Raw genomic sequence first — 12919 nt, forward strand, 5'->3', positions numbered from 1 at the left:
CTGCTCCATTCTGCCCCTTGGCTTCAGCAGGAGGCAGCAGGAGAACCTGCCAGAGATGCTCTTCCCCAGCAATCTCCAGAATGCCCAGTTTAGGGAAAACTTGGGTGGAATTGTACCTGCCCAGTTCAGGCTCTGGCCAAGGCAGCTCCTTTGAGTTGGACCAAACTTGCCCAGGGCCAACCCTGGTGTGATTCTTGGGGTTGTCCTGTGCAGGACCAGGAGCCAGACTTGGTGATCCTTGGGGGTCCCAAAGGATTCCAGGATTCCAACACCTCTGGTGAGGGCAACCCCAACGGAGTTCCTCATTCTGCTGGCAGCCTGAGAGGGCCAGCCAGAGCCTGTCACCTCCCTGTCACCTTTCTGTCACCTCCCTGTCACCTCCCTGTCACCTCCCTGTCCCCCCTGTACCCCTCCACACTATTGCCTTGGCCAGGGCTTGCCCGCCCTCCTGGCCACGCCACCCCCTTGTCCCCAGTCCCCACCTGGCTTGTGATACCAAAGACGTTCTCTATGCAGGAGAAAGCCTTCATTGCCACCCAGCACAGACCTTACAAGCCTTTGACAATGTTCTCTGAAATACCTCAAAATATTTAATGTATAGTTTATGTGATAAAAAAAAAAAATTACTTAGCTAGTTTTTGGAATTTGTGACTTGAAGCTTTATACTGTTAAATTATAATTTTGCAGAAGACGGCATGTTCTTATTTCTTTGATGCGTTCAATGGGAGACATATTGAATGTTAAGGAAATGAAAGCTGGATAGTTTCACGATTTAAAAAAAAAAAAGAGAGAGAGAAAGAGAGAGAGAGAAAGAGAGAGAGAAAGATTAAAAAAAAAAAGGACCCTTGGAGTTTACAGATTTCATATTTAAACAAGTCCTTTTAAAAAAAAAAAAGAAAAAAAAAGAAAAACTAATAATGATGACGATACCTTTGCGTTCAGATGTGTTACTTTTCTCTGAGTCATGTCGTACAAGAGTATTTATTATATGTGTTCTGTGTTCAAATGTAATTTAAAGAAGACAAAAAAAAAAAGAAAAAAAAAGACAAGATGAGAATTTGATTTATGCATGAAAAAAATATACTCTTTCTTGAAGTAATGTAATAATTATTGGGGGAGGGGAGGTCGGGTGGGAGCGGGAGGGGACAAACTGTGCTTTTTTTGTCCACGAGTTTTTGGTTGATGAAGATTTCTCTGCATGGATCATGGTTCTGTTCCAACTCACAACCACGGGAAAGTCATCATTTGTCCCCTCGGTTTCTTCCTTCATCCCTTTTGTTCCTTTCCTCACCCTGGAAATCTCTTGGCAGCCGCGGGGGGAGGCGGGGGCTGCTTGGGGGACCCCCAGGCAGGGTGGGGGGCACAGCCTGGCCCCGTGCCCAGCAAACAGGGTAAGGGAATCTGGGCCACGGGACCCTGCCGTGCCCACCCATCCCTGCTGCCTCCCCCCTGGCTCTGGCTCCTGGCTCTGCTTCGTGTTTTCTGTTTGTTTGCTGGGGGAGTTGTGGGTTTTGGGTTTGGTTTTTTTTTTGCTTTATCCAGCTCTGTGGGTCAAATCCCAAGTGCAGCCAAGAGGAGGAGAGACAATCAGCCACCACCACGACCTGAGCTGGCAAAGCCATGGGGCTCCTCGTGTGCTCTGAGACAAGGGAAACAGCCCTGGGCACCCCAAAACTGCCCTCAGGGCTGAGACCTCTCCAGGTGATGTTCCCAAATCCCCATCCTTGGGATGACCTCACAGCCCTGCCCGGCACAGAAAGAGGTGCTGAGGGTGGTGCTGCATCAAGGCCCAGCTGGACCCAGGGATGGGCTGGAGTGACCCATTTCTGGGGTCCTCAAGAATGTGGTTTGGGTCAGAGGCACACCCAGCACTCTGTCCCTGTCAGACTTTCCTGTGCCACCAGCCTGGCTCTCACTCTGTGCCTGCCCTGGCTGAAGAAGAGACTCCGGGCAGTGGAAGAGCCCCTGGAGGATCCCAAACCACCAGATGGTCTCGGGACACTTTGGAACTTTCTGCAAATGCCCAGAGCCCACCCCCTGAGTGGCTCTGTCCTTCCATCCCCCTGCTCCTCCCTCCCCCTGCTCCTCCCTCCCCCTGCTCCTCCTCCTCGAGGAGCACCTTTGGAGGCCGGGAAGGTGATGGGGACCTGGAGGAGGCAGTGGTGCCATTCCCAGAGCATTTCCCTGGAACTGCTGCTTCCTCAGCCCTTTCCAACCTCTTTACCACCTGAGGTGGACCCAAAGCTCAGCTGACCACGAGGAAAGAGATCTCAGCTCCTTCAGGCCCCACCAAAGTGGCCCCCAAAAGCCAAGGAAGGTGTTTTTCAGTCTGCAGCTTCTGTCTGGTGCCGTGATCCTGCAGCCTTTGCCACCAGCACTGAGATGCTCAGCAGCAGGTGGTGGTGGAAGACCCACAGACCAAGGACCTGGCTTTTAGGAGGAGATGTTGTTAGTTCCAGCAACACCACTCATTTGCTGACCAACCCTTCTGTCCTCTGGGGAGCTCAGCATCCCCCTCATGCCTCATTTCCTCCTCAAGGACCTTTTCCACCACGAGAAGCCTGAAGGACAAGACTGCAGTTACAACTGCAAGAAGTTCAACCATGTTTGGATACAACCCCAGTCACAAGTCCTTGGACCTTACAGAGACCAGCTGGATTCCATCCTGGGGATTGATGGTTTGGGAGACCCTGGAGAAGCCAAGACCTGAGTCCTCCTCCCCATCCTTTGGCCCATCAGGACTCTCTGGCTCAGCTGAGCCCTGCCCACACTGGATCTGGCCGTGCCTGCTGCCCACACCAACCAAAATGCCCTGAGGAGCAACTTGCCACGATACCAAAGATTTTTTTTCCCTGCAGGTAATGACAATCTGAGCTCTGTCCTAAAGACAATTCTCTTGACCAGGGTTGCACCCAAAGGGCATTTTTGTGCTGTGGGGAGCAGAAGCAGAAACAGGGCCCTGGGAACACCTCCAGGGGTGATGGAGGGCAGTGAGGAAGAGGAGAAGACCTGAGATCTCCCAGTAAAACCTACCAGTTCATCCTGGTCACTGTCTCTTGCTTGAACTGTGGAAGTTTTCAGGGATTTGGGTCATTTCATGCCCCCAGCCACTCAGGTTCTTCCTGGAGTGGAAGTTTTCCAACGATGGCTTTTATACTTTGAAACAACTCTGCCAGCAGTGGGCCAGCACCATCCCCATCCCACCAGGAAAGCAGGAGGCTCTTGGGGTCAGTTTTAAACATTTTTATCCCACTCTGGCACAACCAGGGCCAAGCTTTCCCTGCTCTAACACCAGCAGGACATTGGCACAGAGTGAGAGAAATGGCTTTGCCAAAAATTCACCCTTTTTTCCTGAACATCCCAAGTCTGGGTGGGGAAGACGATCAGCTCCTCTTTGCCTCTCTGCCCAACCCATGCTGGGCACTTTTAGTCAGTGCCCGTCTGCCTGTCCCTGTCACCACCACATGTCCCCAGCATGGAGCTGGCTCCTTTCCCTTGTCTCAGAGGACACCCAGCCATGGGTGCTGCCACAAGGAACACCTCTCACATTTTTGTTTGGTGTTTTTAAAGACAGGAAATTAAAAACGCAAAGAACAAAATTTGGGATTGGTTTGGGGTTTTTTTTTATTTTTTCCCTTTGATTTCTAAAGAAAACAAAGGAGTCAGACAGAATCCAGCCTGGCCAGGGAGAACCCACAACCTCGGCTCTGCCAGCCCAGCCTCCTCCAGAAAACACTGTTCATTTTTCTGTATAGCAATAGGTGATGCTTGTCCTCATCCCATGCACTCCGAGGGCCACATCTCTGAGTTTTTAAATGACTTTTTCCTTCTAATTAAATTAATTTAATTTTTTTTTGCTGCTGCTTCATTGTTACTCTCATGGGATAAGTTTTATTCTACAGCGAAATGCAATTGTTACTCCTCTGTGTCTTGCAACTATATTTGTTTAAGCTATTTACAAACGTTAAAAAAGAAAAAAAAATAAAATAAAAAAGAGTCTTATGTGTCAGGCACTTTATCCAAAATGTGCTGTGTGCTCTGGAGTTTGTTCCTTGTTCTTTGCAATGACTCACGCAGGGGAAATTATCAGGAAACTTAACTCCAGCCTGTCAACAGGTTTTAAAAGAGAGAAAAAAATTAATCTCTATTTGTTCATCCTCTACTGGTCATGACTGTGTTGTATTTCTGCAGCTTTCTGTTTCTTCAATAAATTATTTTCTAGTCATTCACCCTGGCGTGTGTGGTGTCCTGTGGTGGTGAGGGGGTCACGTCCCTCCCCATGCCCCTTTCACCACCTCACTCCTCCCACAAACCCAGCCTGGGAGATTCAGGGATCATGCCCAGGATGATGTTTTCCATCCCCTGTTCTCCATCCCCTGTTTTCCACCCCATTTTCCACCCCCTGTTTCCCACCCCCTGTTTCCCACCCCATTTTCCACCCCCTGTTTTCCACCCCCCATTTTCCACCCCGTTTTCCACCTGGCAGTTGCAGCAGTGAGAGCTTTCCCAGAGGAAAGACTTTTATTTCTTGGCACCATCCAGGCCCTCCTGGCCAGAGCCCAAGGGAAACACTTTAATTCTCACAAACCCGGTGCAGATGAGGCCAAAGCACTTGTAAAACAAACCCATCAACTCACATGTGCTGCAGGCAGGGCCAAGCCCCCGTGGATGATTTAATTGTGCATCTTTTTACCCAAATTTCTTCTCCTGCTGTGCCTTTTGCCACGGCACAAGCACTGCTGGCACAGACCGAGGCACCTTCCAGTGCCACTTTCACCCTTTGTGGCCCAGCAGAGACTCCCAGGAGAGGAGATAAAAGCTAAACCATCATTTTAATTAAAACCAAAACCCTAATAAGGGTGATCCAGTTCACACACAACTTCTCCAGCAGCCACTGCTGGTGGCCCTGGCTCTGTGGGATGTGTCCCCTGTGCCCACCAGGGAGAACTTATCCACATCCCCCCCAGAAGTGCTTTTTGGGACTTTGCAAAGCCTGTGGGTGTAAGCTGTCCCCAAAGGTGGGGACACCAGACAGGGGAGTGGTGTGGAGATGGGACAAGGCACATAGAGAGCACTGCCCCTTGTGCAGGGACAGCAAAGGCAGGGGCTGAGAGTGGTGGGGAGTGACAAGGAGGGCTGCAGGAGCCAGGCTGGTCTGGCTGGAGAAGAAAAACCTGCAGGTGATCAATAAATCAATCAATCAATTAATTAATTAATCAATCAAACCTGGCTGCTTCTCCAGAAATTAGGGGATATTTTAAAATTACACTGCTCGAGTCTGAGCCACCTGGGCTGGTGGAGGTGACCCTGCCCATGGCAGAGGGTGGAATGAGATGAGCTTTAAGGTCCCACCCAAACCACTGCAGGATTCTGTGACCTGTTTGATGACAGAAAAGCCACAGGATCGTCACCAGCCCTTGGTGGAGAACACAAAAGGTTCTTCGTGCAGCCACTGCAGCTCAGTCCCCTGGGGGTGGGAATGAGCAGGGCTGAGGGGCTGCACCCCCACCCAGCCCACGCTGCTCTCCATCGGGACATTTAATTAATTCCGAGGTGGGTTAATGAGTCTGGGTCAGCAGCGCTGCTTTTGTGGGTCCAGCCTGGGGTGGGATGTGCCTCACACAAGAGGAAGCCCCGGTTCCAAGGACTCAGCAGAGGGAAGGGGCTGTGCTGCCAGCCAGGTGTCCCAGGGCGAGGGGCTGAGCCCAGTGGCAGCGGGCAGCGGCTTCCAGAGCTTTCCAGCACCATGTGCAGCAGTGTGGGGCCATGGGGCCACTGCAGGGCCCAGCCCAGGGCTCAGCACCCACAGCAGGAGCCCCCCAGGCTGGACCAGCCCCTCTGCAACCGCAGGGGCTGCAAAACCCCCAAGGAAGATTAAAGGCGGAGGGCAGAGCCAGGTGTGCGCCCTGCTGCGGGGCTACACCGAGGGGCAGAGCAGGGAGGACACGGCCGGGGTGCCCTGGGGTGGCAGGGGACCCGGGGAGGTGCCCAGGGTGGCCCTGGCACGCAGACTGTCCCCGCGGGTGATGAGGCCGGCGTAGCCCTCCTGATGGGAGAAGGCGTAGCTGGAGCGGCGGTGGAAGGAGCCGCGGGGAACGTGGGATCGCAGCTCCACCGAGGGCTCTGGATCCCGCTTGGCCTTCAGGTGGATCTTCTGCAAGGACAGCGGAGATCGGGGCTGGGGACATCTCCCAGGAGAGCCCTCATCCCAACGGGGACATGAAGGGAGAGCAGAGGCACCTCCACCAGGGCTGGTTTGGCTCCCAGCTCTATGATGACCTGATTTTCCATGGGGATGAGGAATTTGGGGATTCTCCTGGGGATCTGCAAAGCTGATGGAGCTCTGGAGCACAGTGTCAACCCCTGCTCCCACAGGGGCTGTGGACACCTCCCAGGCACGCCCTCAGCCCAAGATGGGACACATGGTAGTCACAGTGTCTCCTCCAGGACAGGGTTTGGATCCCAGCTCCACCATGACCTCCTTTTCCATGATGGGACGTGGGGACTCTCCTGGGGGCTGCAAAGCTCACAGAACTCTAGAGCACAATCTCAACCCCTGCTTCCACCTGGGGCCCTTTTGAGGGTGTAACCCACAGCCCTGGTGGGGGTGAGCTCCACCAAGGCTGGGGTGGCACCAGGACCTGCAGCAGACCCCAGACCCTCCTGGGGGGTCCTGGAGGACAATTCCTTACTGCAGCCAAAAACAGACCCTCTGCAAGAGCTGGGTCAGGTCTCTTGGCCCAGCCCCCCGCGTTGGGCCATGGAACAATTTTGGGAGAGAGCCCTGGAGCGAGAGTTGGTGCCAGTGTCATGAAGGACGAGTGGCACCCCCAGGGATTCCCAGCACCACAGCCCAGGCTTCCCTGGGGAACCTGCCCCTGCCATCACCAATCCCAGACCCCAACCCTGGTGGGAAGCAGGACCTGTCCCTGCCTGTCCCCCCAGCCCTCACCTGCTGGGCCGTGGCTCTGCCCAGGACGGCACGGAAGGCACGGACAGCGAGCGAGGGGATGGTGTTGGCCACCAGGGACAGCAGGACCACGAGCAGCACATAGGGGTCGGTCAGGGCATTCCAGCAGGCATCTGTCAACACAGATGTGATGTTTGGGTAGGGAAGGTGGAAAGGGCAGGGGGAACAAGTGCTGGGGGACTGGCCAACACGTGCTGAGGGTTCTGAAGAGGAGATGGCACCTAAATTGGTAAAAGTCAAGACAGCAGGTGAAGAAGTGGCAATGAGAAGATGATCTACAGGCTGGGAAACAGCTCCTAGCACCAGGGCCAGGGAAGGGAAGGGCCATGGGGATCCCCAGGGCACCTCACCTGGGAAGCGGAAGATGGCAGGGGCGATCCTGAAGGCATCAACGCTTTGGGTCAGGAAGGAGAAGAGGCAGAAGAAGAGCAGGCTGGCTGTGACCATCAGGAAGGACAACACTGTCCAGTACTGAGTGTCCAGGACAATCTGTGGGAACAAGGGCAGAGAGGGAAGAGCACACGGTCTCATGAGGGCCATGGTGACCCTCTTCCATCCAGCTGCTTCATCCACATTCCTCCTCCATCCCAGGGAGATCATTCCCCAGCCATAAAGCCACTGCAGACAGTGCCAGAGCCCAGGGACCCTAAAGAGCTGCTGTGGGGCAGGATGAGGAAGGGCAGATCAGTGCTCACCTCCACGAGGACCGACAGCAACGCTGACAGGGCCACTGTGACAGAGAAGGACTCATAGTCACCCACAGCCTTGGTGCCCACGTGGTCCTCAAAGGCCCAGAGCGCGATGTAGAAGCTGATGAGGGAGGTGCCCACCCCGTGCAGGAGGGTGACACCAAAAACGCGGTAATTGAAGAGCTCGTCCTGCTGCCCGACCACGTAGAGCTCAGGGAACTCCAGGCTCTTCTTGGCACTCACGTCCTGCTGGGAGAGCATCCCAGAGGGGATGCAGAGACTGGGGGAGCTGGATGGGGCTGCCCCACCCCACACACCCTCTGGAAGAGCTGCAGTGAGTCCCTCTGCCCAGTGGCTCAGGGGGGACTGGGGACAGGCACCCCAGGAGCGGGGGTGAGCTCCACATGCCCACCGAGCTGCCAATGCCATGTCCTGGCACAAAGGGCTGTGGAGATGGGTGCAGTGACTGCCAGGGTGACTCCCAGGGTGGCACAGAGAGCCCAGGAAAGCCGTACCTGCTCCAAAAGGCCCACGGAGAGCACGGGGTAGGCAGTGTAGAAAATGTTGTAGAGAGCAAGGAACCAGCCCTCGTACAGAGGCTAGAAGGGAACAGGGAGAAGCTGTGAGCTTGGAGGTGCTTTGGAAAGACTCACAAAGGATGTCCAGGCCCCAGGACACTCAGATCCAAACACGGAAATCCCCCTGGACTTATCCCATCCCCTGCATCAGCCCCAGATTTTCACCCACCCAGGGTGGTGCTGCAGACAGAGATGGGGCTGGAGCTCCACATGTTGTCACAAGTCACACTTAATGTCGGCCTTTGGGATCAAAACTCCCATTCTGGAGGAAACCAGCTTAATGCACGTGGGATCCTGCATCTGTCCAAGACTGAACTGCAGCCCACAAGGAGATCCCGAGTTTCCCCAGGGTGCTTTCCCAGCCCAGCCAGGTGAAAAGCAGATAACCAGTGGTGTCTCAGTCAGGCAATCACAAGAAATTGGGCATGGCGACGGAGAACAGGGGACCAAGGTGGTGATGTGGACACGTGTCCTCCAGACAGCCCCAGGCACGATCCCTGCAGGGGATCCTGAGCAGGGGGAGTTGTAACTCTGGTGTAGAGACCTCCACAGGATGGATGTGACCCCTGCATCCCTCACCTGGGCCGTGAATCCGCTGTGGAAAGCAAACCACACCTGGGCCAGGAGGCCAGCAAAGGTCTTGTAGAGGAAGTAGCGGAGGAACTTGCAGATGCGCAGGTAATTCCAGCGGCCGTGGACGAGCAGCAGGCGCTGCAGGAAGGAGAACTGGGCCAGGGCGTAGTCACTGCACTGCACGGCCTGCAGCCCCTCCAGCCCGCTGATGCCCACCCCGATGTCCGCGGCTGCGGGAGGCAAACGCACACGGGAGGTTTGGGGAGAGCTGGGGGCTTGATTTCCCCATGGGCTGTCCCGAGGAATGTGAATCCAGGAGTGACAGAAAAGGGAAGAAGCCCCCGCTATCCCATGTCCTGGATATTCCAGGTGTGGTGTGCCAAGAGCACGGCCCCGTGTCAGGGCTGCTGGGAGGGGCAGGGATGGCTCTGCCAGCTGCCCATGTTGGGGTTTGAAGGTTCATCAAGGTTCATCCCAGATGCCAAAAGCACATGGGGCACCTTGCACTTGTCTCGGGCTGTCCCTGTCCTGTGCCTCTCGCTCCCCTCCCAGCACAGCAATGTGGGGAACAGGTTTGGGCTTCCCCTCCCAGTTCCTCACCCCAAAGAGGAGGGTGAGGTGGTGGAGATGACAAATGGGGCAGCACCATCACCAGTGGGACACACCAATGGAACCCCGACCTCCCCTGCCCGAGCCTCACTTTTGATCATGTTGACATCGTTGGCGCCATCCCCGATGGCCAAGGTGACGGCCTTCTTGTGCTTCTTCACCAGCTGCACGATCAGGGCTTTCTGCTTGGGGGTCACCCTGCAGCAGATGACGGCCTGGCAGCTGGTGGCCAGGTCCACAAAGGCCTTCTCCACCAGACCTCCCTGGTCCTGCGAGGCCTCGGCCCCATCACAGCACAGCCACCGCCACGGCCACCCCTTCTTCTCCTTCAGCACCTCTCCCGTGTGGAGGATTTTGTCCTTGGGGAAGAGCAGACGTGGCTGGGACCTCTCCCATAGCCCTCAGAACCCTCAGCTCCTTAGCAATGCTCTTAAATGCCCCAAAAGAGTGACTCTGGCTTTCTCCAGGTTCATCACAGAGCAGGTGACCATGAGCCCAGTATGACCACGAGACTTTGTGGTCACCACCCGGCCTGAGTCACCCCAGAACACTGAGCAGCTTTGGTCAAAGCCCCCCAGCACCAAATGCTCGGTGCAAGGTTGTTCTCCTCTCCACCCTTCACTCCCCAGCCCCAAAGGAGCTTTTCCCACCTTTTGGGCAGGAGGAACACCATGTCCTGCACGTTCTGGTGCCACCCAGGACTCTGATACCACCAGGGTAGGAACAACCATCAGGCAGGGAGCAGAGAACAGCATCCAGGTGCCACCTTACCAGGAAGTCCCCGCTGATGATGATGGCTCTCTTGTGGCACAGAGCCTCTGGGCGCTCCTGGGAGGGGCGGTGGCTGCACGGGGTGTCCCCACCGCCACTGAGGTTGTTGTTGCTCTCCCAGTAAGCCTGGAGGATCTCGCTGTGGGAGGGAGTTGGACATGAGCTGGGGACACTGGGAATGCTGGTGAGACCTACAGTGGGCCTTGGTCATCTCAAAGCTAGGGAGATGGGACTGTGGTGGGAACAAAGAGGAGATACCAGATCACTGATACCAGAAATCAGCCTGGTTTAGAGGCTGGAGAGAAGCTTTAACCATTTCTGGTCAAAGCCTGCCAAGGAAGAGCATGGGGTGGGAGAGGAAACAGGTGGGGAGGCCTGGAAAATCATCAGAGGAAGACCATGGACATCCAGGCTGGCACAGGGAAGGAGAAGCACCTCTGGCTGAGCTGAGCTCTGCCCAGCACCTCTGGCTGAGCTGAGCTCTGCCCCAGTTCCTCTGCCCTAGAGTGTCCTCAGCAGGGACAGCAACACCCTGAGCCAGGAGGTGACCATTCCTCACCTGACCTCCTTCTCCTCCAGGATCTCCATGTCGTCTGTCAGCAGCCTGCAGGCGTAGCCGATGTTCATTGCGGTCTCTGCAACAGCCAGCTGTCAGTGGTCCATGGTGCTGCCCCCCAGCCCTTGGCTCCAAGAGCCCTTGGTGGGCAGCAGCTCCTTCCCCTGCCTCAGTTTCCCCTGGCAGGTGGGATGTGCTGCTATTGGAGAGTAAAGGGAGCAGCAGGACCCGTTCCTGCCCACTCACAGTGGCCCTTCTCTCTGTTCCTGGTTAGGGGAGAAGCTGAAATGTGTTGGGGGGGTCTGGGGGTGCCTCCACTGACCTTGTTTGTCTCCTGTCAGCACCCACACTTTGATGTTGCCCAGTTTCAGCAGCTGGATGGTCTCGGGGACTCCGTCTTGCAGCTTGTCCTCGATGGCCGTGGCCCCGAGCAGCTGGAGGGGGGTGACTGGGTGTCATGGCACAGGGCAGGGCAGGACACGGAGGTGGGAATCACCCCTGGACCCAACCAGCAGCCTTTGCTGGGGGTAGACACAACTTGGCAGCTACAACTCGACGCCCTCGTGTCCCCTGGTGTCACAAAGTCACCCCTCGGGAAAATCCTCCCACCCAGGGAATGGGTGTTGGGTTGGGCACTTCACCTCCTCATTCTGGAGAGCCAAACCCCACATGCCTGCCCTACGGGGCACAGACAGCTCCTCCTGACCCCGGCCCCATCCCACCTGCAGGTTCTGCTCCATCTCCTCGTAGAGCCTGTCCAGCTCCTGGGCACGGTCCTGCAGCAGCACCGCGGCCTCGCGGTGCCTCCGGCTCCAGGCGCGGAACTCGGCCTCGCTCACCTCCCTGCTGGCCACGCACAGCGTCCTCAGCGTCTCCTCTGCAAAGCGCTGCGGGGAGGAGACATCAGGACTGTCCTCCCTCCCCAGGATCACTCTCACAGGACCAGGGCATCACCCCAGGCCAGCCATGGCAGAGCCAGAGATGCTGCAGGACCTGGGAGTCTCTCTCAGGGCTCTGACTCCCTTCCCCCATCCTACAGCATCCCCACGAGCATCTTTGGATGCAGCTGATCCATGCAGAACACCCAAGGTGGATTCTGTGCCCTCTTACCCCCTGTCCCACATGCAGCTGAGGCTCCTAGAGCAGAAGGCAGAACCAAAATCCCTAAGGCAGAGGGAGGAAGAGCAGCAGGGCACTGACTGCAGGACACCCAGCCCAAAGCCAGCAGGAGGGAGAGCAGTCCTGTCACCCTGGCTGGGTGGGACTCACATCCAGCGCCGTCTTGGTCAGGGTCTCGCTGGGCCCTCGGCTCCGCAGCCTCTCCAGGATGACGGTGTCGGCACCCTTGGTGTAGAGCCGGATGGTGCCCTGGGGGTCTCGCACTGGCAGGGAGGGGAAGGACACCTTAGGTCCCCTCAGAGATGGCTCCCGGTCCTCGCTGTCCCTGCAGGGTGGCTGCACTGGCCTGTGCTGGCCCCCAGAAAGCACCACAGGGCTCGCTGGTGCTTTTCCATGTGTGGCCATGGGAAGCACAGGAATGTCCCCAGATCGGCACCACCACGGGGCAGAATCAGGCCTCAGGGACTCCTCACACAACTCCTCTGTGCCCTGGATTTACTTCCTCCCTCCTGGCTGCTCAAACTCTTCTCAGCTGGTGAGCAAATCCACAGGGATGACCAGGATGACCTTTAGGAGCCCGGTGCCAGCTGTGACCACCTGCAGCCATCCCAGTGCCATCCCTCGTGGGGCTGAGCACAGACAGGAGCCTGGAGGAGCCCCCTGGGACAGCCCACCCCACTCACCCAGGACAGACATCCTCTTGCGGTCGCTGTTGAAGTCCAGCATGGCCAGCACCTCGTACGTCCTGGTCCTGCCCAGCTCCCTGATGGTGATGCTGTCCTCTGTCCGGGCCAGGAAGACGTAGCCCAAGCTCCTGGCTGCCAACACCAGCGCTTCCTCATCTGGGGAAGCTGCCTGGTAAACCAGCTGGTCTGCAGGAGAGGAGGAGGGATTGATCACCCACAGACCCCAGCCAAACCACGCTGGGACAGCTGCAATGCCCTGTTCCTGCCCAGCAGCAGCTGGGACACGTCCAGCCTGAGCCACCAGGCTGGGCAAACTCAGTCCTGCTTGTCTCATCTGGAGAGGGACTGGGGACAAGGCCTGGAGGAAC

At 56.5% G+C, this 12919-nt stretch overlaps 1 protein-coding gene across 1 annotated transcript in view; it reads right to left on the reverse strand.

Annotated features, from left to right (window-relative positions):
* Positions 1–4813: 4813 nt before the first annotated feature.
* Positions 4814–12919, reverse strand: part of ATP8B3 (ATPase phospholipid transporting 8B3) — a gene marked incomplete at its 5' end in the record, with an annotated part of 12705 nt that continues 4599 nt past the window's right edge. Inside the window, 13 exons of the mRNA XM_015651472.1 lie at positions 4814–6154; positions 6953–7083; positions 7321–7459; positions 7666–7905; positions 8175–8258; positions 8817–9040; positions 9511–9778; positions 10191–10329; positions 10750–10825; positions 11069–11180; positions 11469–11633; positions 12016–12128; positions 12549–12737. Of these exons, the coding sequence (XP_015506958.1) occupies positions 5918–6154; positions 6953–7083; positions 7321–7459; positions 7666–7905; positions 8175–8258; positions 8817–9040; positions 9511–9778; positions 10191–10329; positions 10750–10825; positions 11069–11180; positions 11469–11633; positions 12016–12128; positions 12549–12737 (2117 nt within the window). The remainder of the gene's footprint in view (positions 6155–6952; positions 7084–7320; positions 7460–7665; positions 7906–8174; positions 8259–8816; positions 9041–9510; positions 9779–10190; positions 10330–10749; positions 10826–11068; positions 11181–11468; positions 11634–12015; positions 12129–12548; positions 12738–12919) is intronic.

The sequence above is a fragment of the Parus major genome, chromosome 28 (genome assembly GCF_001522545.3).
Source record: "Parus major isolate Abel chromosome 28, Parus_major1.1, whole genome shotgun sequence".
Taxonomy (NCBI): domain Eukaryota; kingdom Metazoa; phylum Chordata; class Aves; order Passeriformes; family Paridae; genus Parus; species Parus major.